The sequence below is a fragment of the Astatotilapia calliptera genome, chromosome 13 (genome assembly GCF_964374335.1).
Source record: "Astatotilapia calliptera chromosome 13, fAstCal68.1, whole genome shotgun sequence".
Taxonomy (NCBI): Eukaryota; Metazoa; Chordata; class Actinopteri; order Cichliformes; family Cichlidae; genus Astatotilapia; species Astatotilapia calliptera.
The window spans coordinates 8615285-8640611 of record NC_137434.1 but is presented as its reverse complement, the minus strand read 5'-3'; the positions used below and the strand labels follow the sequence as shown (position 1 = coordinate 8640611).

Genomic DNA, 25327 nt, shown 5'->3' with positions numbered 1-25327 from the left:
CCAGTGTCACCGCTAGCTCCGTCACTCGTTCTGTCACCAGTCACACTCATTTACTCCATGCAGGGAGAACATCTAATTTCCACCCAGGGTGTTTCTCGCGTTTTAGCTGCTTTGGGCACAGTTATGCACTCCAGGGCCTCCCCAGAGGCTAGGTTTCAGTCCCCAGCTGATTCTGGATCCCTGAAGGTTAAGCAGCCCCCAGAGAACTACACCGTGTCAGCGCTGTCTGGGCAGAGCCAGTGCTCAGCACAGCACCCTGTCACGGCCGGGCGGATCGCACACAGTAATTCGGCGTGCCCGTGTGGCGTGCTGGCTAGACCCAAGCGCGGCGAAGGCTAGCGGTGGGTTTGGAGCAGACACGCAGTTATTCTAGTAATGACCTGAGCACGAAGCGTGGCTTCGGAACGGTCGTTACAGACAGAGAGCGAGCGGAGCCGGGAAGAGAAAAAGGATCGAAAGGGGTTGTAACTCACAGTTGCTGGATCAGGCGGAGACTGATGTCGCAGAGTTTCGGAGCTCGTGACACGAGGATACTGATGTCTGAGCGGCGAACAGGTGGGTGGCGTCTCTCTTTTAACCCCGGCCCCGTGATCAGCTGATCACAGCCGATCACCGGCTGACAGGACCCCCCCCCCGAGGACCGGCACCCGACGGGCCAGGACGGCGGCGACGGAAATCCGAGATGAGGGAAGGATCCAAGATGAAGCGGGACGGCACCCAGGAGCGCTCATCAGGGCCGTAGCCAGCCCAGTCCACCAAATACTGGACCCCCCGGCCCCGGGGACGGGAGTCCAAGATCCGACGGACAGTGTAGACAGGACCCCCATCGACGATCCTGGGCGGGGGCGGGGCCCGGGAGGGGGGCGCCAGTGGGGAAGCGACGTGCCGCTTAAGCTGCGAGACGTGGAAAACCGGATGGACCTTCATGGCGGGCGGAAGCCGGAGACGGTAAGCCACGGGGTTGAGCCGGGCGGTGACTTCGTACGGGCCGACGAACCGGGGAGCGAGCTTCTTGGACTCGCCGCGCAGCCGTAGGTGCTTAGAGGAGAGCCAGACGCGGTCCCCCGGCCGGAAGGGGTGACCCGGGCGGTGGCGGCGACGATGCTGCCGGGTGTACAGAGCGTTGGCCCGGGAAATGGCAGCCCGCGCCTTGATCCAGGCCTGGCGACAGCGGCGGACCATCCGTTCAGCAGCCGGCACGTCGACCTCCGCTTCCTGATGGCTGAAGATAGGAGGTTGAAATCCATGACAGACCTCAAAGGGCGAGAGACCGGTGGCGGAAGAGATGTGAAGGTTATGAGACAACTCAGCCCACACCAGGTAACGAGGCCATAGCGACGGTTGGGCGGAGACGAAGCACCGTAAGAAGCGCCCCAACTGTTGGTTGGTCCGTTCAACCTGCCCATTGGTCTGAGGGTGATAGCCGGACGAGAGACTGGGAGACGCTCCGATCAGGCGGCAGAAGGCCTTCCAGAACCTGGCGGTGAACTGTGGCCCCCGATCGGAGACTATGTCCTTGGGGAATCCGTGAAGCCGGACGACATGGTCCAGGAGGAGCTCGGCCGTCCGTTTGGCGGAGGGGAGGCCGGCCAGGGCGACCAGGTGCACCGCCTTAGAAAACCGGTCCACAAAGGTGAGGATGGTGTCAAGACCGTCTACAGATGGAAGGCCGGTAACAAAGTCAAGGCCGACATGGGACCAGGGACGTCTCGGCACCGGGAGAGGGTGAAGGTCGCCAGCGGGTGGCTGGGTGGAGGACTTGGCCCGAGCACAGGTGTCACAGGCGGAAACGAAGTCCCGGACGTCCCGAGTCATGGAGGGCCACCAGAAGGCACGACGGAGGAGCTGGAGGGTTCTGTCGGGCCCTGGGTGACCAGAGAGCGGGGAGGAGTGAGCCCAGAGCAAGGCCTCCTGACGGCACCGGGATGGCACATAGAGCCGCCCAGCTGGGGTCTCCGGCGGAGGCGGTTCGGCGGTCAGGGCGTCCCGGATAGAGTCCTCCAAGGGCCACCGAAGGGGGGCAGCGAAACAATGAGACGGTAGGATAGGCCCAGGGTCTGACGTGAAGTCGTCCTGGGTGAACTGCCGGGAGAGGGCGTCTGCCTTGGTGTTCTTGGAGCCAGGGCGGTAGGCGAGGTGGAAGTTGTATGGTTCGAAGAATAAGGCCCAACGGGCCTGCCTTGGGTTGAGCTGCTTGGCAGAACGAATATGGATCAGGTTCTGGTGATCAGTCCAGATCAGAAATGGTTCTTTCGCTCCCAGGAGCCAATGCCGCCATTCTTCCAAGGCCCACTTGATGGCCAGGAGTTCCCGGTCGCCGACACCATACCGTCGCTGCGTGTCGGAGAACTTCCTTGAAAAGTAGCAGCACGGGTGAAGTTTTCCATCCGGGCCGTGTTGAGAGAGGACGGCGCCCGCGCCAACATCGGAGGCATCCACCTCCACCACAAAATCTCCGGCAGGATCAGGGTGGAGCAGGACGGGAGCTGTAGCAAACCGACGAATAAGGTCTCGGAAGGCCAGTTTCGCACCAGGGGGGAGGCAGAAGGGCTTGGGCAGGTTAGCTGGTTTGGTGAGGGATGTCAGTGGCGCGACAATGGTGCTGAAATTGCGGATAAAGCGCCGATAAAAATTGGCAAAGCCCAGGAAGCTCTGTAGCTGCTTAAGGCTGGAAGGCTGAGGCCACTGGGTCACGGCTTGGAGCTTTTGCGGGTCCATGGTCAGGCCATTGGAGGAGATGGTGAAGCCCAGGAAGGTAGTGGACCGTTGGTGGAAGGCACACTTTTCCAGTTTGCAGAACAGCTGGTACTCGAGCAGCCTGCTTAGCACGGCCCGCACATGGCGAATATGGTCTACTTCGGTGCGAGAGTAGATCAGGATGTCATCCAGATAGGCAAACACCCATCGGCCCAGCATGTCCCGCAAGACGTCGTTGATCAGGTGTTGGAAGACAGCAGGGCTGTTGCAGAGGCCGAAGGGCATCACCAGATACTCCCAGTGCCCGTTAGGGGTGATGAAGGCCGTCTTCCATTCGTCCCCTTCTCTAATCCGCACCAAATTGTAAGCGCTGCGTAGGTCTAGTTTGGTGAAGATGCAGGCCTGGGAGAGGGAATCGAGCGCGGTGGATAGCAGAGGAAGAGGATGGCGGTTCTTAACAGTGATTTTATTCAAGCCTCGGTAGTCTATACAGGGGCGAAGCCCGCCGTCTTTCTTCTTTACAAAGAAGAACCCCGCAGCTGCAGGGGAGGTAGAAGGGCGAATGAAGCCCTGTTGGAGAGCCTCAGCGACGTACTCCTCCATGGCTTTGTTCTCTGCGGTTGACAGCGAGAACAGGCGACCACGAGGAGGAACTGCTCCCGGGAGGAGCTCGATGGCCATGTCGTAGGAGCGATGAGGAGGGAGAGCGGCGGCTCGCCTCTTACTGAAGACCTCGGACAGGTCATGGTAAGCCGGAGGGATCCTATTCAGATCGACGGGCTCCGGGGGTGACGCCTCTTCTGACTTTGAGTCCTGTCCAGTCCGGAGGAGAAGGCAGCGGCGTGAACACTGGGGACCCCAGTCCAGGATCTGGCAGGAAGACCAGGAGACGTGGGGGTCATGTCGACGGAACCAGGGGTATCCGAGGATGAGAGGAGAGGAAGGGGCCGAGACTACTAGGAACCGGATCTCCTCCTGATGATCCCCGACAGACATGCGGACTGGCTGGGTCTGGAACTGGACCGGGTAGGGTTGGAGTGGTCGCCCGTCTACTGAGGTCACCGGGAGAAATCGGTCGACGGAAGTCAATGGGATGCGGAGCCGAGAGGCTAGTTTTTGGTCGATGAAGTTCTCGGCGGCTCCGGTGTCCAGGAGGGCTTCGGACGAGAGCTGTTGGTGTTTCAGGTGAAACGTGACCGGTAGCAGAAAACGAGAGGGATCAGAGGAGTGGGAAGGGCCAGGTGGGACACCCCCGCAGTCTACCTGGCGTCGTCGTTTCCCGGCCGTAGCGGGCACTGGGGACGGCGGTGTCGAGCTGATCCACAGTAGGCGCAGAGGCCCTCACGCCAGCGTCTCTCTTTCTCCTCTTTGGGGAGTCCACCCAGCTGCATGGGCTCCTCGCTGGATGTGCTGCTTGGGCTAGCCGTGGCTCCATCAGAGGGGGGAGGAGGTTGCGACGACGTGGTCCGCTGAGGCTGGAAGGGTTTTAAGGCCCGAGGGGCATGGCGAGGCCGCGACATCACGCGTTGGTCGATCTTCAGGGCAAGGTCCACGGCCTCATCCAAGGTCTTTGGGGCCTCGCGGCCGGCCATCTCGTCTCTGATGTAATCAGCCAGCCCCTCTAGAAAGATGGAGCGCAGAGAAGCATCTCCCCATTGAAGCTTAGCAGCCAGGGTGCGGAATCGGGAGGCGAAGTAACAGACTGGTCGGCTGCCCTGGCGTAGATGAAGCAGCTGTGACTCCACTTCCACTTCACTGCTGGGGGGAACGAAGGTCTTTTTTAACTCCTCCACAAACAGAGCATAGTCATTACACGCTGCAGACTTATTGTTGTAGAGAGCCGCGGCCCATTCCTGAGCCTGGCCAGACAAGAGAGAGGTGAGCATCGCCACTTTTGCACGGGCAGTGACGTATTTAGTGGGTTGACATTCAAACATCATGTCTAAGGTGGCGAGCAGTCCATCAGGCCGGCCGTCTACTCCGTTCCACTTGTCGGGTAGTCCGATCCGGGGTTCAGCGCTCACCGGCGCTGGCTGACGTTGCAGCGAGGTGACGGAAGAGGAAAGCTGGAGGACAGTTTCGGTGAGAGACTCCATCTTTGTGCTCATCCGATCCACCACACCGCGGAGATATAACACTTCGGCTTTCAGCCGTTCGAATTCCGCTGGGTCTACATGCGGCTCAGACATCCTGTCACGGCCGGGCGGATCGCACACAGTAATTCGGCGTGCCCGTGTGGCGTGCTGGCTAGACCCAAGCGCGGCGAAGGCTAGCGGTGGGTTTGGAGCAGACACGCAGTTATTCTAGTAATGACCTGAGCACGAAGCGTGGCTTCGGAACGGTCGTTACAGACAGAGAGCGAGCGGAGCCGGGAAGAGAAAAAGGATCGAAAGGGGTTGTAACTCACAGTTGCTGGATCAGGCGGAGACTGATGTCGCAGAGTTTCGGAGCTCGTGACACGAGGATACTGATGTCTGAGCGGCGAACAGGTGGGTGGCGTCTCTCTTTTAACCCCGGCCCCGTGATCAGCTGATCACAGCCGATCACCGGCTGACACACCCATTCCCTTCATGTCTGCCAGAGGACCCTCCAGCAGAGGCTCTGCTGGAGGGTCCAAGGGTCCTGCCTCGTCTGGTCCAGCCTCAGTGCCTTCATCCTCGTCTGGTCCAGCTTCAGAGCCTTCATCCTCATCTGGTCCAGCCTCAGTGCCTTCAGCCTCGTCTGGTCCAGCTTCAGTGCCTTCAGCCTCGTCTGGTCCAGCTTCAGAGCCTTCATCCTCATCTGGTCCAGCCTCAGTGCCTTCAGCCTCGTCTGGTCCAGCTTCAGAGCCTTCATCCTCATCTGGTCCAGCCTCAGTGCCTTCATCCTCGTCTGGTCCAGCCTCAGTGCCTTCATCCTCGTCTGGTCCAGCCTCAGTGCCTTCAGCCTCGTCTGGTCCAGCTTCAGAGCCTTCATCCTCATCTGGTCCAGCCTCAGTGCCTTCAGCCTCGTCTGGTCCAGCCTCAGTGCCTTCATCCTCATCTGGTCCAGCTTCAGAGCCTTCATCCTCGTCTGGTCCAGCCTCAGTGCCTTCAGCCTCGTCTGGTCCAGCTTCAGTGCCTTCAGCCTCGTTTGGTCCAGCTTCAGTGCCTTCATCCTCGTCTGGTCCAGCCTCAGTGCCTTCAGCCTCGTCTGGTCCAGCCTCAGTGCCTTCAGCCTCGTCTGGTCCAGCTTCAGAGCCTTCATCCTCGTCTGGTCCAGCCTCAGTGCCTTCAGCCTCGTCTGGTCCAGCTTCAGAGCCTTCATCCTCATCTGGTCCAGCCTCAGTGCCTTCAGCCTCGTCTGGTCCAGCTTCAGTGCCTTCAGCCTCATCTGGTCCAGCTTCAGAGTCTTCATCCTCCTCTGGTCCAGCTTCAGTGCCTTCATCCTCGTCTGGTCCAGCTTCAGAGTCTTCATCCTCGTCTGGTCCAGCTTCAGAGTCTTCATCCTCGTCTGGTCCTGCCTCAGAGTCTTCATCCTCGTCTGGTCCTGCCTCTGTGTCTTCGCCTTCAGCGTCGCCTGGTCCTGCCTCGTCTGGTTCTGCGCTTGGCTTGCCACTTCCTCGTCTACACCTACCACGACCGGCCTTAACCTCCACACCTCCGGCCACTTTCCAGGCCTCTGGTTGGGCGTCATCGCCGTCGTGGGCGGCCTCCAGACCCCTGTTGGCGACTTTCAAGCCTTTGAGTCGCCGAGCAGCTGAATAGGGGAATAATGTTGACGCGCCCACTGTTTAAAACGTTAGTCAAAGTTCCAAGTTAAAACTCCTTTATTTGTTATCAAATCCTTAAAATCCGTAGAAAAACAGTGATCAAAAACATTCCAAGCTTGAGCGGTCAGCAAAAGTCGACTTCCCCCATCACCCACTCATTCACAAAATTTCCCTCGGGCCGTGAACAGGTGATATAGCAATCACTATTACTGACACCACGTGACCCAAAGCTACACCTATCCATAACAACCCCCTTCGCCTGAGTCGCCGCCGCTGCCTTCCGCACGGTCGGCCTCCGGACCAGTTCTGCCGTCACCGCCACTGCCTTCCACGTGGCCGGCCTCCAGACCCCCTTCGCCTGAGTCGCCGCCGTTGCCTTCCGCACGGTCCGGACCAGTCCTGTTGTCTCCTTCGCCTGCGCCGCCGCCTCCGCACGGTCGGCCCCCTGAACTGTCTGGGCTCCTGTGCTGTCGGCCCCCGGGCCGGCCCCCTGAACTGTTCTGTTTTTGGACTTGGTTTTCTTGGGCTCCGGTGTGTTTCTTTTTTGTCTTCTTTTGGTTTTGGACTCGTGTTTTGTTTTATGACATTCTAGTGCTCCTGTTTTGTTTTGCTCCGAGCAGTAGTAGTATTTATTTATTGTCATTGTCAAGAACAATGAAATTGCGTTTGGGGCTTCCATACAACCCAAAAAAAGAAGAAAATAATAAATACCCCTTAAAACCCAAGTGTACATATTTAACCCAGTGTGACTCCAATGCAATAAGACAATCCTTAGCAATAATGTTCGTAGAAATTCAGACAAAGACCTGAGAAACATGACAAAATACAACAATGCAACCCATTCAATATTATTGTACTGTGAGATATGATATCAGATAGGATAGTTATCTATTTAAGAAAGAGGGGGGGGAGGGGCAGGAGGGGGACGAGAATAAAGATATGATGCACCAATGCAGACCAGTTCATTGCTATTAAGAAGTTGGATATGGTTATTGTCCGTGAGAGGGGGGCAGAGAGTTCAGGAGCCTCACAGCCTGTGGATACAGGCTGTTGGCCAGTCTGGATGTTCTGGCCTGTATAGACCTGTACCTTCTCCCTGAGGGCAGCAGATGGAAAAGGTGGCGCGCAGGGTGATGTTGGTCCCGCAGGATACTGTGCACCCTCCTCAGACAGCGAGTGGGGAAGATATTACTGATCTCTGGCAGACTTGTTCCAATAATTCTGCCAGCTTCTTTCACCACCCGCTGGAGTGCTTGCTGATCGGCCTTGGTGCAGCTGGGGAACCACACTAGAAATCCATACGTCAGAACGCTGCTGATGGCACAGTTGTAGAAGTTCAACATCAGAGATCTGGGAATGTTCTGGTCTGGAGCACATCACTATGTTCTGAAGTTTTTATCAATGATTAAAAAAAGTTCCAAGTTGAATTTTCCCTTTAAAAACGGTTGCTGTTAGTTGAATAAGATTTGATAAGACTTCATCACTTTATTCATTTTCTAGCTCATGCTGTCTAGACCACATCTGCACCATCTTCCTTCATCCATACACAGTAATAAAGAGATTGTGATACATTTTGTATTTTTCTTGAAGCAAACCTATATTGGTGTAAAATCTATTAAACAAATCCAGAATCTTTGCTTCTGTGGTTGGGTAAAAGGGGGCAAGATAAAAAAAATGTTTTGCACTAAATTTAAAAAAAAGTTCTGGAACAGGTTAAAATTGCCTCGTGTTTTATCCAAATTCTAATACTTAATACTCTGGAAGGTTAACCCTTTAAAGCCGGTCAGAGCGGGCATGCTCCGTTTTGCGTAACTATTGTTAAATCCCTGTAGAACCGCAATAATTTTTTTTGCATATGAAACCAGAGTTGTACTTACATCTTATGCCATCAGCTTGTCCTAGGTCACGGTTTCCTTCCACATATAGCTTTGCAAATATTGCATAAAAAGCGCTCGCAGGAACAAAAACATAATATTCCAGAAACACATCAGCTGTTCGTAACACTTCCCACATTGAAACAGATGTCAGCTCGAATGATCGCAGGTCGGCCATTTCCTGCCTGAAACCGGAAGTGACGTCATTTTCGCGGAAAATGTAGTTTTTTACTTGTAGGCCTTAAAAGCATATACTGGTGTTTTTATAAGTCATGTTTGACTTTATGCTTTTCTGAATAGTTGCTGGGATGCTTAGCACTCAAATTGCACTGCTTAAAATTTTTATTTTTATTTTGATGCACATGCTGTTTTCTTTGCAAATTTGCATCATAGGATTGTTTTTCATTTTTCCTGCAGTATATAAAAATTGGTGTATCTCAAAAATAAAACTATGAAGACACTCAAAATAAATTTCCTGTTGTTGTAAACTATTTTTTGCAACTTTTTTGTATTTCAAGTTTTGAGGGATAAACCTCTTAAATTTCTCCAAGTAGAAATATATGTAAAAAAAACCAAAAACGATTTTCAATTTTTTTGTAGTTTATTGCACTTTTTTGCAATTTATGTAGTTACTATGCACTTAATGCATACATATTATTAAAATATGGGCTATAACAGTTGTATTGATGTATAGAAACTTGAAATGCTCCCAAAAATGGCATTACAGCATGTAAAAATATAAAGTAAGCTCTGGCGGCCTTGGTTCTATGGTAGGTCTTAAAGGGTTAAAGCATGATCATGACCAGCAACACTCACATAGGCTTTGTTTTTTGTTTTTTTTAATCATGCTCAATTAGAAGCTCAAAGTGTTCCAGAAAATGCCTCCTACATCAACAGGCTACGCCACAATCAGCACTCTGAATCTTTCATACTGGATGGCTGCTTTCATGTTGTTTATCCCAAGACTGGCTTTTGGTTTCAAGCCTGTCTGGCACAAACAACCATACCAGATTCAAAGGCACAATATCCACATGCCCAAATGCATGTGAGTGGTTTGGCGACTGGCTGATTAGATATATGTGTGCCGTATTGAGGAGTTGGACAGATGTAACTAATATTATTGGCACAGAGCACAGGTCTGTGTTCCCTCTGAAGGAAGAGTAGGAAGTAAACCGGAATACTGTGGACTGTGGGAGTGAAAAAAGCGTAAGGAGACAATGTGAATGTAATGCAACTAAATAACGGTGTGAGCAGAGATGGATGGAGCTGTCCTCAAATTTCACTTTGGTTTTGCTGATTTTGTAGCTTAAACCTGTTTAATACCGCACTAAAGCATTTCACCTAATAATATCTTACTGTGCTTTTCCCCCACTTCACTGAGCAGCCATATAAAACAGCAACAGCTGTGAGGCTGTCTTTTTTACTGATGGCTTCTCAAAACTCTATCTCATAACTAACTGACAAAATAAAAATTGAGAGCGTTCATTCACCCACGTATGTTTAGTATGTTTATACTTGAACACTTGTCTGCATCATATTTCTAAATGATATGGATCAATTTGTCCTTCTGAGTCAAACACGAGTGGAGTCAGTACTTAACATTTAAGAAAGGAGAGCGGGAGCTTGCTACCCGCTTTGCCAACAATTCCCCCAACCCTTCTTTCAGGTTTATATTGAATGTTGCACTTTGACAGAATTGTGGTTTGTGTATTAATGAGGCAGACATGACACATTGCGATATAGCACAGCGCCCTGAGGAATTTACAGGAGCATGAAAAGTACATCCACAGCTGTCTGCTCATTGCTATTGATCTATTATGAATGTCAGTTTCCATTTTAGTTGTGATTCATGCAGAGTTGGAGAATTATTGTGTATGCTACAGCTTTTCCCCCCTCTTCTTTCTTTCTTTTTTTTTTAGAATATTGTTTTATATGGCTGAATAAACCCTGTAATGAACTCAGACAAAGGTGTAGACCCACACAAAAATACTCCTTCTTTCAAAAGCCACAGAGGCTTTGCTGTGCTTGGAGTAATTTAAACATACACATAACATATCGATCTCTCTGTAAGTTTTCGCTTTAATTAAGGCTAGCTTTAAGAAGCTTGGCAGCATATCTCTGCTACTCTTCTTTTCCAAAGTCATTTAGAACAACAAGTATGAGAACTATATTTCCTGGTTGATCCATTAAATATGAGCAAATCCGATGACTCCTTTATGTGGCACTAGAATCTGCATCCATTAATAATTCACATGTGGTGTAAAAAAAACACACTATATGAAGTTAAGAGACAGAAGGAACGTGGATTTATTATTTATGCATTTGTTATAATAAAATAATGAAACGATTCAGTTGTTAGATTATTTCCTGCTGCAGAACTTTTGGGCGGGCGTCTGAAGTTGACAAACTTAATTAATCCCAATTTTGAAACATGACGCCTTACTTTTCTTTTTTATTTAACCCAGTCTACTTGGGTTAAAGCCCTGTCCAGAAAAAAAAACAAAAAACCCTTCAATATTTTTATCCTTTACAGAAATAAAGCCACACAGGAGTGAAAAGGTGAACTAGGTTTCCCCTGTTTTCTTTCAACAGTTGTTCTATTAGCGTTGTGACAGCTTTGGTCCTCTGTATGAGATACAATCAGTCTTCCTCTAATTAGACACTACAGACAAATAACTACACTCATCTGACACCTTGCCAGTAGATAGATGGATCCTCTTTTGCCTTAGGAGCTGCCTTAATTCTTTCTGCATTGATTTAAGAATGTGCTGTAAACATTCCTCAGATTTTGGTCCACATTTGTATGACAGCATCACACAACTGCTGCAGACCTATCAGCTGCTCATCTGTGGTATGAATCTCTGGTTCCGCCACATCCCAAAGGTTCTCTATTAGAGATTGAGCTCTGGTGACTTTGGAGGCCACTGAGTACAGTGAACTCAGTGTCATGTTGAAGAAAAAGTTTGATTTGAGTTTGCTGGAAGCAACCATCAGGAGATGGGAAAGAGAGGGAGCAATACTAAGCTGGTACTAAGGGGCTCAAAAGTGTGCTGGGGAAATATTTTCTACAAGATTTCAACAACACCAGCAGGCTGAAATGTTCATGCAAGGTAGGTTTGGCTTCATGTTGTTTATGCCTGAGCCTACACGCTGGATGTCACAGGAGAAATTGAGACTTCAGATCAGGTCATCAAGTCTTTTCCCTCTATTGCACAATTCAGTCAATGCGAGTTCAATCAATTTATTATTTGTATTCTAATTTTATTTACATAGCACCAAATCCCAAGAACAGTGTTCTCAAAGCACTAAAGAGACTCTACAATATTAAAGAAACAAATGCCAAGCACAGTGGGAAGGAGAAAAAACTCCCCTTTAATATGAAGAAACCTCCAGCAGAACTATGCTAAAGAAAGGGCTCGGTTGCCAAGTCGCTGCTGATAGGTGTAGCACCTGGTGTGGTCTTCTGCTGCTGCGGCCCATCGGCTTTAGTGTTTGATGTGTTGTGCATTCAGAAATGATCTTCTGTATGACTTGACTGTAACAAGTTACAAGTTACTGTTGACATCAGCTCGAAGAAGTCTGGCCATTCTCTGACCTCTGGTGTCAACGAGGAATTTTCATTTAGAGAACTGCTAACTCACTGGATATTTTTTTTCTTCTTTTCCCTGCTTTTTGTGAGAATTCTTGTTAACCTTTCAGTGATGGTTGTATGGGAAAATCCTAGTAGCAGTTTCTACTAAATACTCAGCTTAGTCCATCTGACCAGCAGCCACGACTTGTTTAAAGTCAATTTTCTTTTCTATGTGGTGCTGAGTTTAAACTTCAGCAGTTCTTCCTGACCATGCTTAAATCCCTAAATGCAGTCAGTTGCTATAGATATTTGCATTAACAATCCTTTGAACCGCTATACCTAAACTTACTGTAAAGTAATCGTTTGCAAGATAATTAGTTTTGAGTCCTGTGACTATGAACATAAAATACTAAAACGCTGGACGATCCCTTTATTGCTGCAGCACAGAAGAATGACTGAAACCAATTAAAATGCTTCAGATATATTTGGCAAAAACATTCTCATGTTCTGCATTAAGTTGGCAAAGCACATCTACCCCAATTTTTCTCGTTATGCATAAAACTGTTACTTCTGTGTGACTCTAATAATTTTAATTTCCCAACTCTGCAACTGATTGGTTGCTTTAATAGCAGAGATCTGACCTGAAACACATGTCTGATAAGTGTCACTGTTAGTGTTGGTGGAATTCTGTTATTTGTGTATTGCAAAGATAATGCCATGTATATTGATTAACAGTGTTTTTAATCGAGCTGTTTTTTGTTTACACCGCTGAAAAATGTATATAGGGTAGATAGTGTGTGTGTGTGTGTGTGTGTGTGTGTGTGTGTTCACTGTTAGATATCTTATCAGCATCTACAATAACTAATTACCATATTAACAATCCCTCTTCCCTTATACTCTAAGCACATTCTTTTTGAAACCCCCTTTGAAAACACTATGTTTATGTGTGCAGCCTCCTGAAGGGTATTGCAATGTTAAGTGATATTAGATGCCAGCTGACTGTTGATGCATTAGATCTAGGTTGATCTGACTCCTATAATGGCACTGCTCATCCAGAAGTGGGGAGCTGCCCTTGACAGGAAAACAATACTGGGTGTTTTGAGGGATGACATTTGCCTGTGATTGAGCACTCTAATCAATCACATACTGAATGGAAATCATCTTGCCTATTTCTGAGGCAAACAAACGTGTTACACAAAGCTTTTTACTGCTGTATGAAATTTTAGTTTTCTGCAATTCAGAACAATATCTCTATTAGTTCACAGCAAGAGGCTTCTCCCAAATTTTCCGTAAGACATTTTCAACTGTGGCTTTCTGTGTAATAGTGATTGTGTGTGGGGGTGGTTTTCAGTTTCGCGTGTGCTCAATGTGCCTTGAAACGACACTATCTACTGTACCTAGCAGAAGCGCCAGCTCCTAGGAAATATTGTGCTTATTTACCAGCTCACTGTCAAATCCAAACAAACAACTGTGAACGTCAGATTACGTTCACTTTATAAATTTTTATTGCAGAATGGATCATATTTCACACCCTCACACCTGTCTGAGGTGTTAGGTGAAGCCTGGAGTTTTCAGGTTGTCAAAGATTCACTCTCAGCAGGGAGACTTTCTCCACTTACTGTTGAAGTAGGTGCTGCAGCTCTGCTGGGTCTGATTGGATGGGGGTTTTTTAGACATCACACAGCACTTAAATGTTTCAGCTGAGTTTCTGTTTTTTCTTTCAATTACCCTCGCCAACCTTGAGGCCGTTTGCTTTCACAATTGTCATCACACTTTAATATGCTGTGGAAAAAAGACACATCACAGCAACTCATCAGTGCAATGAGGGGAGATGTCTGGGAGCAACAACCTCATTGATCTGTGATGTCTTTATCTTATTACTCAGGAGGAATTACTTCCATGAGTAACACCGCCACAAGGGTTAAAGGCCCTCATGAAAAGGGTTTGAAATTTTAGCCATTCAATTTACTGAATGTATTTTCAAACTCTATTATTTGCAGGTTTGAAAGTGACTAGACTTCTAAAGAGACTTAAAGAAGTCCAGTCGCTTTCTTTCTAAGCTCCTTAGATTACTTTAGTTCATTGATGTTTGTGGGTTTTCATTCATGCACAGCTCTCAGAAGGTCTTGTCTCAGCATTGAGGTCTGGACTTTGACTAGGCCATATCAGCTCTTTGGTTCTTTTCTTGTTCAGTCATTTTGTTTTCAGATTTCAGCCACACTTTAGCTGTCAGATGGCCTTACATTTAACTCAAGAATGCTCTCATATACAGAGGAGCAGTGTTAGGGTAAAGTGTTACATAGTAATGCTTTACTGTAAGAAATTCAGTTATCACACTACAGTTATGACACACACCTGTGTTATTACAGATGTAAAAGTTGTCAAATAAAGGTGTTAAGATGTGCAGCTCAACAAACTGACAAACTTTTGAATTTAGAGGGGTGGTCATATTGGCGGTTAATCAAATAACCCTCTTAATGCCTATAGAAGCCATACCTAAGACTGCACAGAGTTCTGTAAAAATGTTTTCTAAGGAAACTTTCCATAAATAAAAATCCTGCTCATATGTTTTTTTCATTAACAAGCTATCTTAAAATCTTAAAAGAGCTTCAGTTGACTTGAAAGCTTAATAAAAGGCATCTTTACCTCTTTAGTCGCCACCAGGTGAATCAATTACACCTCTGTAGTGTTAGTATGCATTCTGCTAGGCTATAGTATTGGTTTGAGGTTGGTAAGCATTGTCTCCTTCCCATGAAACTAACTCACAGTAACTGGGTCCAATCTTTCAAAAGATCCAAATATATATTTTTGTAATTTATATATATAAAAAAAAAAAGAAAGATTAAAAAAACTGAGACAAGCAATGTGGAAATGTGGAGACCAAAGTCACTAAGAAGAATGTTTGTAAGATACGTTGTGCCAACTCATCCAAGAGCTGCAGTTATTCCAGTGTGGTGAACTGACCGACCAACGTATTAGCACTGCTGTCATTAGCATGGCCAAAAAAAAAAGAAAAGCTAGAGCTGTCACTGAGAGCAACCCAATCAGGTTATGAAAATCAACAGGCAGTCTTAGGCACAAATATGTTTATTGGAAACTCCCTAAGCAAGAGTGCAACACAGCTGGTGCAGTAAAGCACAACACACACTTAGACCAGAGTTCTGCTTGCGCTGTGCTAACCGATGGCAGCTCCGCTGAAGCATAAAGTAACTGAACTAACTGAGCTCATTCAGATGTTTGCTACTGCACAATCTAAGATTGTTCATTTGCATAATATAAGGAACAGTGTAGTAGCTGCTAAATACAGTTTTTTTTTTATTCTAATACCCCAAACCTTGATTTGTGAGTTTCAGTTTCTTTCATCAGAGTTAGTATAGACCCCCACGATCGCACAAGATACCTAAGGATCCTTTGATTCTTCATGGACAAGGTTCACACAGCTGCAGTCCTTTATTGTACATAAAGTATACAAATAGCAAAACACAGCTCAAAGACTTCTCAAGGCCTGACATGCTTATTGATAGAAAACAATCTTCTCACAAATGGAACTGGCATGCCATGAACAAAGATTCTTTTTTTTTTCTTCAGACATCTATTCATGATAGCTGACAATCATCTCAATATTCTTCAGTATTTTTATTTTCTTAAGTTTATTTATGCCTTCAGTCCTTGTGAAGGTGAAACATCTGGAAAAAATATCTGAGGAGTACACACTGGCTGCTTATCTAATTTAAAATAATTAAATATTTATTTTAATAACTTTTCTTTCTCTCTCTCTAAAAAAAAGATTAAATTTCGTTTCTTAGTGACACATCAACCATTTGAAATAACAGGACACCAACTGCTACAACAGCATCTATAGCACCAAATGAAAACAAGCCGTGATCTTAGATTATTTCTAAGAGAGCGGGGAACTCAAATCCCCTGTTGAAAAAAGGTGAAAATACAGACTTCTGAACAATGCTTTTCCTGCAATATACAGTACCACATAATAGGAGAAAACTAAATGACAGAGTACAAACATCAGACCGCCATCAGTCAGGCAAATGCAGGTATAGAACATTGTGTATTTGTGTCACAATCCTTTTTATCTCTGAAAATCTGCCTCACAAAGCCAGTATCTCACAGTGACACATTTGCAGTCATGTGCTGAAAGACTCTATGGAGTCACTCTCCTTTCTTACAGTCAGCTCTCAGAGTCTCAAGTCCCATCACAGAGTCTGATGCGCAGCGTCGAGCACCTTTTTCCCTCTGGTGAAACGTTCGTTCTTTGTAAAGTTTCACGTTGTATTGCATCATTGTGAGATCGACCTTGTCAAACGCTGCACACAAAAACATTCACACGCTCGCGCGCGCACACACACAAATGCTTTACAACAGCTGCCAATGGGTTGCATTTGTGATTCAGGCTTAATTGTGACACGTTTAAATAAATCATGTAAAAAGTCATTTTGATCAGAGAGATCGTTCCTTGTCTACCTTTGTGCCACGAGCCAAACTGTGCCCAGGATAAAGTGAAACAACAGCCGAAGGTGCAGCTGATGTTTTCCACTAAAACATATGCGGCGACAGACTGTAGAGAATGTAAAAACACTGCTCACGAGCTTCTTGACAGGATTTGAAAAAAAAAAGCTTTCTACATTTGGCTTGCTGCTCATTCATTCTGTTATGCTGTGCAGTTCTCCTGCATCGCCCAACACATTGCTTTTTAGTGCTCGTTTGGGTTAGAGCTGTCCTAATATCTAATTTTCCCATTAATGTCACAGCAATGGCAAAAAAGCGCATAGTAACCAAGGCAACGAAAAAAAACATTATTTCTAACTGCAAAAGGCTACAAATTGCTTTGTTGATGATAGGAAACCAGTCATCTAGCTATCTTGGATTTCTGTTCATAATGAAAAACTTGGTGCATACTACCTAGGCATAAAAAAAACCTACAGATCTTTGGTGTTTGCTTGTTTCAACATGCTGTCCCTATATTAAGAAAAAATTTAACTTTAATGGATGATAAATACACCATAATCACAGCCCTGGGTTCAGATCTCTAGTCTGCTGAATACTAGATTGTCTATTTGTGGGGCTACATTAGACTGAAAGCCATTTGCGATGCATGGGCAGTTCACGGGGCACCTCATATAGTTCTAATGCCCTCATAAGGAGCAGTGGCTGACCGTGCTTAATGAGGATTAATGCAGAAGCAGATTGGGGTTTGCGCCTTCCCAGACACACTTCTGCCACAGCATTCCCGCTTGGCTGTTATTGATTGCCCCCACTGAGGGTCCGTGTCCCTGTGCAACCTCGGGGAACAAGTGTTAAATGCAAAGCAAGTGAAAAATAGAGTTTGATGGTGACAAGGAGAGGAGGAGGAAGAGAAATGAGGAAGTGGTGATATGCAGGGTTTAAAGCCCAAGAGAATGGTGAGAATTTGAATAATGAAAAAAAAAACCATTGCTTTTGACATGGAGCTGTGCTTCCCTAAGTGAGTATTGGTTCTTTATTTATCGTTATGCTGCCAGACAATAAAATAAAACTGCTGGAAATAGTAGAGGTATGAATATAGACTGCTCCTGCATGCCTTAAAGTTTTAGGCCTGGTGCCCTACAAAATGCAGAAGACATCTGTAGATTTAAATGAAACACAGGATGTTGTTTCGTTTCTGGCATGAGGTGCTATCAGATTCCACATTTTGTTTTAAAGTGTGACATATACAATAACACTAGTTTAATTTCATGGTTTGATTGCTGTGACATTTCATGGGATCTCCTCAACCATCTGTCCCATTTCTTTACAACCAAACAATAAATATACTCCAGCATATAGCAACCTGCCAACCGTGTCTCTCATTACGCAGAAAGATTCCAGCGAAAGCTGGCAATATTTTCATCTTCTTTCACAGCCATTAGTAAGACATCTCCTCAGGTTTTCAACATTTTTTTTCTCGTCCCTCTCTGTGGCAATGTCCCATATTCGTAGGTTCCTCGCATACAACACATCTAAATATAGACTTTAATGGCTGCTGAGCAAAATCAAAGAGAAAAAAAACAAAACAGGAATAATGTAGGTGCCACCCGCAGTGTGGGGTTTAAGAGAATAGAAATGCATGAGGCGTTTCACTGTCCACTGGAATGTATACAAGAGTCAGTCAGTCACTGGGAATGGGGGGTGGGCTTGGCGGCTTGGTGAGGGCGTTGGGGGTAGTCTCAGTGGTGGCCACTAGTCATACTGGCCCTTCAGTCAAGCCTTCCAGGGGAAGGGTGGTGGCGTTGTCAGTGGGCTGCGGGTCGTCCTGAGGATGCATGGGCGTGTGCGTGGCGACAGCCAGGCTGGCATAAGGCAGGTGGCAGTCCATGTGCAGGAAGGGGGGGTAGTGCTGGCGGTAGCAAATGTATGCAAACAGCAACCCGATCACTCCTCCAACAAAAGCGTCTGCGAGGCACAAAAACAGATATATTTAAAGGAATGCATGGATAGCTAAGTTTAGCCTGCGTGAAGGAAGTAAAATAACACCTGCAAATAGAATTAGCACAATTAATAAGCCATTGATGTATGTGTTGCAGTGCTTATATTGTAGTTTGGAGTTCGATGAAAGAAACTTGAAAGGGAGAGTAACGAATCTGCTCTGCTGAGCGGTGGCTTCACTTGCCTCAGGACAGGAGGCTGTCTGTGTCACTTTGTCATATGCTGAACAGGCTTGTATTATACCTAGCCACCTTTAAGCTATAATATATCATATAATATCACACTGCCATGGTGAGTATTAAGTCTATATTGCTGTATATAGATCAAAATGACACAGCCAGCTGGTGGCTGAAACAGCTCTAGTAGAGGCTTCTGCCATATCAAAATGATGTTTTTTCCACAGGTCTCCCTTTATTTCATCCTTCTGGGTGAAATGAAAAAAATACTGCAACATCGATTCCCGCCATTCAACAGCTGTACAGTGCACGAGTTTGCTCACTGAATGTTTCATCGACTGCTGTCAACCGAATTTAATAGACTGTGACTTGATGCGATATATTAGCTGGGCGGCCTCGTTGAGACGGCGTGTGGAAGGCCAGCCTTTTCCCCTCAGAGAACAGAGGGCACATCCAAAGTGAAAAGGAATGGTGAGGAACATTAGTATCTATTGAGAATGGTGCCGCAGCCTGGCTAATGGCAGCTCCCAGCTTGTGTTTACAGTGGGAGCAGATTGAGCCCCCTCAAGTTTAATAGCCCTTTGCGTACTTACAGTTTGCTGAGGAGATTCACGACAAAAAGTCGAGCTAAGAAACACAATGAGGACCCATGCAATGATTGGCTTGTCTTGAACTGCTGTAGGTGCTTTGCTTTCATTGTAAATATATTTTAGTTCCTAAAAAAAGTGGAACATATGGCTCTCTAAAACTAATTAACACCCCATGACAGAACTGTCATCATATTTGCACATGCGCTTTTACACACCTCACCCACATATTCATTCGCTTCCTCTCGCTTCACCCCTCCATCCCAGGTTTTTCTAAGTCTTTTAGTAAATATATGAAGTTAAAACAGAGAAAGAATAATGATGTGGAGAAACATGAAACCTTAACCTTATAATCATAATCTCCTCCCGAAGCTGGTGAATGATATGATGCATCTGATGCAGTTTTCAGGAATTAATCATTATGCAATATCTTAAAGACAGCTCTTTAAGACACAATTTTACGCCTGTTGGACAAACAAGTGAACTTCTTAGTTGGGCTTATCGTACCGGCTGCACTTTTTAGCTTTCTCTCAATTTGTCAGGTGTGATGATGAAGTTAAAGCTTGTTGTGATTATAGGAATACAGCTGTTACAAGCATAGGCCTCATTACTCATCTGCATCTACAATTACAAAAGTGCCTTGAGCAAGGTTGGACTGAACATCAATAATTTCTGGCTGACACGGGCACAAGACTTTTTGTGGCAATAATTCTAATAAATGGAGGAAAATCTCGTGTCTAAGTTGTCAGGCAGACCTTGCCAGTGGTGTTTGTAGTCACAGGTCCGGGACAGTGCAATCATCATGGCGCTGTAAAGAGGCAGCACCATAGCACAGAGACGCCAGCTACGCCCGCGACCTTGATCCGTAAAACACTGCAACTTTCCCGCCAGGTAGAAGGAGGTGAAACCAAGACCTGAGAATGCAACTAGAGGGAAGACAAAGAGAAAGAAAGAGAGACAAATCAATATTGAATGTTATGTTACAACATTCAGATTATCAGTTGATGTCTTGATCTAGGCTCTTGATATAAATACAGTCAGTGAGCCAGTCACACAAGGCTAGTTCAGTTACTTTTAATTCAGTATTTTTTTTACATAGCACCAAATCACAACAGTTGCCTCAAGGGGTTTTATATTATAATGTAAAGACCCTAAAATATAAATAATAGAGTGATGTGATACCACTCAGCCAATCAGCTCTGTGCATTCTAGGTGGTAAACACTGACTCTACAGTGTCAATAGCTGAGAGTAAGTTACACATGAAAAGATGGTAGAAAGAAAGGGAGAAATACAGACGATTGTGTGAAAAGCTTAAAAAATTGACAAGGAAGAAAGAAGGAAAAAATTAGGAACGAACAGTGCTGTGCAAAAATGAAAAGTGGACAGTGAAAATAGAGCAATGGGTGAACGCTGGGCCTCTCCAGATGCAATTTGTTGATCTCTAAGATGATGAGGACCTGAAAGAGCAGCTTGTATGTGCTGATCCTTGCACTTTTCAACTGAGTTAGGTTTCTCAGGTATGAGGAAAGTAGCCCTGTGCATCTTGACCACGTTTGGGTCTACACACTTAACCAAGGCAGTTTTCTCCACAGTTGTTATAATGAAAACTAAAGAATTGAGCTCTAGCTTTAAAATCCTTGCAGGACAAGCTAGAGCTCAATTCACTCACAATAAATTTGTGTGTAAATGATCAGTATTTATTCAGGTTTTGACGCACACGTTTGTAAAATAGTTTTACGTGTGGTCAGATTGCTTCTTACTTGTGTGTGGATTGGAGCACGCGCCTGAGAGTCCTAGAAAGTTGCACACAAAATTGGTGTACATATTTGTAAGTTTAAATTTACACTTGTGGAACATATTGTACACATTTGCAACCCTTTTTGCGGCACATTTCTCTCCATAATTAAAAGAGGGGAATAAAGGGAGCCTCTAAAACTGCTCACAACTGTTCAGCTGTGTTGAGATTTATAATGGTTGAGACTTTTCAGTCCGGATAGGAAACAGAAAAGAGGCAATTCGAGATTTTCCGCCCTTTATTCGATTTTTCTGAAGTTAAACACTTAAACTTTTAATGGCGAGAATTTTGAAAAATCATACATATATGTATATAATTAAACATTATGATCATCCAGACCTTTGCTTCAGTAACTTTCTTCTAAGTGGACCTCTTTAAATTTTAGTTAAATACCCCTGCCCTATTGTATGAGCACTTGGCAAGAGTGGGAAGGAAAAACTCCCTTTTAGCAGGAAGGAACCTCCAACAGAACCAGGCTCGGGCAGGGGCAGCCATCTGCCGTGATGGGTTGAGGTTGAGGTGAGTGAGAAAGGACAAAACACAAGCTGTGGAAAAGAGCGAGAGATTAATAACTCCTGATTAAATGTGGAGTGGTGTACAAACACAGAGAGGGAAAAGAGGTGAGTGAAGAAGCCCCAAAAGTAACCTGTCTATATAAAATCATACTACAGATATATTTATGTAGTTTAAAAGGTAAATGAAATTGTACTTATAAGTCACCTTTCTATTCAGCTGAGCAGTCAAAGCAACTTATTACTATAAGTCTCATTTTCACCCTATGACACACAACACTAACATTCACACACACACACATACACATGCTTAAGCATCAGGTTGAGCTTGGACTTCAGTACCTTGCCCAAGGATACTTCAACCTGTGGAGGAGTTAGGGATCGATTCACTGACCAGCTGATCCATCTGTGTAACTGTTGAGCATTTTGGAAAAATGTAATGGAAACTGATAGGAGTTTTGCAGCAGTTTTTCAGAAGTTGAGTATGTGTTTCCACTGCACTTTTACCTGCTTTCAATGTGCATGAATTGAATGATAAAGAAAATGGAAAGAGGTCAAACCTCCAGCAAAACTTGCAATGTACAGATAAACATTTTTTAATTGACCAAGGTGTTTTGGCTTGTGGCCTTCAAGGGATCATCACAATGAGGTCATTATGATGAGATGTTGTTGGAGTTTTTGACCTCTTCCCACAGCCACCCACTCACAGGTAATTTCACTGAGACTGCAGTCTCTAAACGCTGTGCTGAAACACTCTGCAGGTGTCTAGGAGCAGACGGGAGCAAGCAGAAAACTACACTTACAGAGCTAAGCAGAGCCCACACTCTCAAGGAGACTCATTTAGCAATTTGCATACTCTTGCAAAATGAGGTCTGTTTGCAGCATCAATGTGTGCATCCCACGTGAAATAATTAGCTTCCTAATGACTGAACACTGAACAGCTCTCACCTCAAAACAAGAAAGTCCTGGGTTTGAATCCATGAGTCAGCTGGGGCTTTTCTATATGAGGACTATGTTTGAGTTCTGTGGGAGTTCTCTCTGGGTGCACGGTTTTCCTCCCACAGTCCAAACACGTGCACTGGTAATGGTCTAAATTTGCCGTACATAAGAAAATCATCGGATTAGTGATCCTATGGTAGCACTCACTCACAAAAAGAAGAGAACACACATGTCCCAAATCGTACCACTCGAGAGTGGGTTAGAGTTTATAAATTACACACATACACACAGAAACATACGTTACAGTGAAAAATAAAGCCCCGAGTAAGAAAACAATCGTGACTGAGCTACTCGCCATGCAATGCTGAAGAGACCACCCCTTGTTTTAACTGATGTTGTAGAAAAAGCAGCAGTCTAATTATCAGAATTAAAGGTTTTGTGATGGAGCCATTAATCTTTGCCCTGGCACAGGGTCATTAGTTAACTGCTACAGCAGGCCAAACAGCACCCAGCCTCACCCATCAGATGCCCATTTGTCACTCACCCCACAATCTGGCCCAGAATACTAAGACCAGCAGGACACATGTGCAGCCAGGAGAGAGAGAGAGAAAGCGAGGAAATCCAATGGGGGTAGAAGGAAGAGGCAGAAAGTTCAGCCGTCCCAACAGCTGCCTGTCTTGCTTTCAGGTGATGACTTGGATCCATTAACAATTCTGAATTTTACACTGGACAATTTACACCAGCATAGTGGACAGTTGGTTTAGGCTAATATAAGATTTATTGCTATGTTATTCAATGTTACTTGCATGGGAAGTTATGGAGATATTGTAGTTTTCCTTCATTGCATCCTTATTCAGAATACTTTCCCATATTACATTTTTCTGCGTTTTTTTGTTTGTTTTTTTGCTCTTTTTGTTTTTGCTGGATTGCTCACAATGTATCTTCTTCTTGCTAGCCAGCCAATTTACCCATCAGATGTTAGCAAAAGTTGGATCCTGCTTGAAAAGTAGACTGGGGTAAACTGGGAGCCCAATTAATGCGAGGAAAGATGCAAACACTACAAAGATAATGAAGCTTTGGGTGATATAAAGCAGATTTAAGAGGCTCCCAGAGGAAATTCACACCTGCCCAATATTAACAATGCATTGCACAGAGAGGCTTAGTGGACCCCAAGCTTTAAATTGCGCCAGTATTTGCTATACCTTGTTCTGTATGCAATAACACACTGGACATTGTCAGCATTACCAAAAATGCATTACTTTTGAGCTTTCTAGCTCACTTGAGTTCCTCTGCTCAGAGGTTATGAACAAGCCATCCCCAGCCTAAGCGTTCCTCACTGCCCATCAATCTCACTTCTGGGCAACCTCACCACATTTCCCATCACAGCTCACACCATTTATTTTAATAGCTCTTACTATAGCTAAGACAATTACATTACTCACTGTGAAAGACAGAACCAAATTATCAATAAACCATAGAGTCGGACATTGAAATGTTCAGTCAGCATGGTCTAACTCATATTAGTTCAACAAGACTTTCAATATTATCTTTTCAATTTCTGGAGAGCAGATCACACATCATTTTTGTATTAGTAACAGCAGTAATGTAACACTTCAAAAAGGGTATCATATTGCACAAAGTCATCTTCACTGTTTGAACATGATAAACGTATACATTACTCTGTGTGTTGTACATGCTTTGATTCTTCTCTTCTAAAATCATGACCCAGCTGGAGCAGCCATCTAGTAAACTGCTCTTTCTTGCTATAATCATTCATTCAGAGTGACAGGCACATATCCATTTATGAGAAGGAGGCTGCACAGGTCACCAAACTCACACAACAACTCTCCCTGATTTGTAGCAATTTGCTGCTATAGTTAAATACCAGAGCTTTTTCGTAATATGTGGATTTCATACATAAAATTCTGCAAATGGCCCATTTTAACTGACGTGCAGTCTATAAATCTGAGCAACTGAAGACAATGTTGAAATACTCCAGACAGAAAATAGGGGAACTGTAGATAGAAACAATATTGTCTAACCTTTATTTTTAGAATTCATTGACAGAAACAACAAATGTGAATAAATTAAATCTAACCTGCTGCAAAGCTGAGCCAAAATCGTCTTTTTTATTGCCATAGTACACACAAAGTTTATGTTTGTAGACACAGTAAGTCAACATCTTGAGGATTGCTCTAATAGAAATGCTTTTTCGGCATGAATAATACAATAAGTATGTGCTCTGCCCGGGCTACGTGTAAAGAAGTGCGCAAATACATTTTGTAGATGTAAAATTTGCATATATGACCAAGCTGGGTTATACTTAATTTAATAATGACTGGGATGTTATTGTCTTGTTCAGAAGTGGCAGGAGTCCCTAAGAGGACAGAGGGAAGAGGCCAAGGATGGGGGGGAAACATCATGTTAATGAATCTGTCTCATTCATTTCAAAAGCTTTGAAAAAGTTATTCCCCTGAGACTAAACAGAGATGCCTAATGAGAGTAATGAGTACAGGGTGATTGCCTTTTTTCATCTTCAAACAAACACAAGGTTTGCGCAGAAGTTTCAAGTGAAGAAGGACCAACATTGCACTTTTTTTAAAGATGGAAATGATGCAAGAAGGTTTTTCTTTTTGGTAAACGTGTTAGAAACTGCATCCACTGGTGCATCCAAAGGAACCGCTCAGCCACATAAATGGAGCTAGCTTGCACAGTCTGCAAGCTAGTTCAGGCAGACTGCTCAAGCTGGACTGCGTCATACACATGCCTTACTCTCCTCGCCTCATACACCAAACTAAGACCTCGAATTTGTTTAGACACCAACATTTCCCATTTCTTTCACTAACATGTGCTGCTCTGTATCGCTGCCTGCTGTTCAGCCCCTCCGTCGCCCCAGCAACCACCTATAGGTTTGAGCCTACAGGCATTTATTTTTTAAATTTGCTTTTTGATTTTTAATTGTAGCTGCATCTTTTTAGAGATGTGG

General features: G+C 45.2%; 1 protein-coding gene across 1 annotated transcript in view; it reads right to left on the bottom strand.

The window, feature by feature from the left end:
• Positions 1-17818: 17818 nt before the first annotated feature.
• The window catches only part of plpp4 (phospholipid phosphatase 4), a 47676-nt gene continuing 40167 nt past the window's right edge, over positions 17819-25327 (bottom strand). The window contains exons 6-7 of the mRNA XM_026190243.2: positions 19850-20020; positions 17819-18298 (exon numbers count right to left, since the gene is read on the bottom strand). Coding sequence (XP_026046028.2) covers positions 18090-18298; positions 19850-20020 — 380 coding nt within the window. The 3' untranslated portion in view covers positions 17819-18089. The remainder of the gene's footprint in view (positions 18299-19849; positions 20021-25327) is intronic.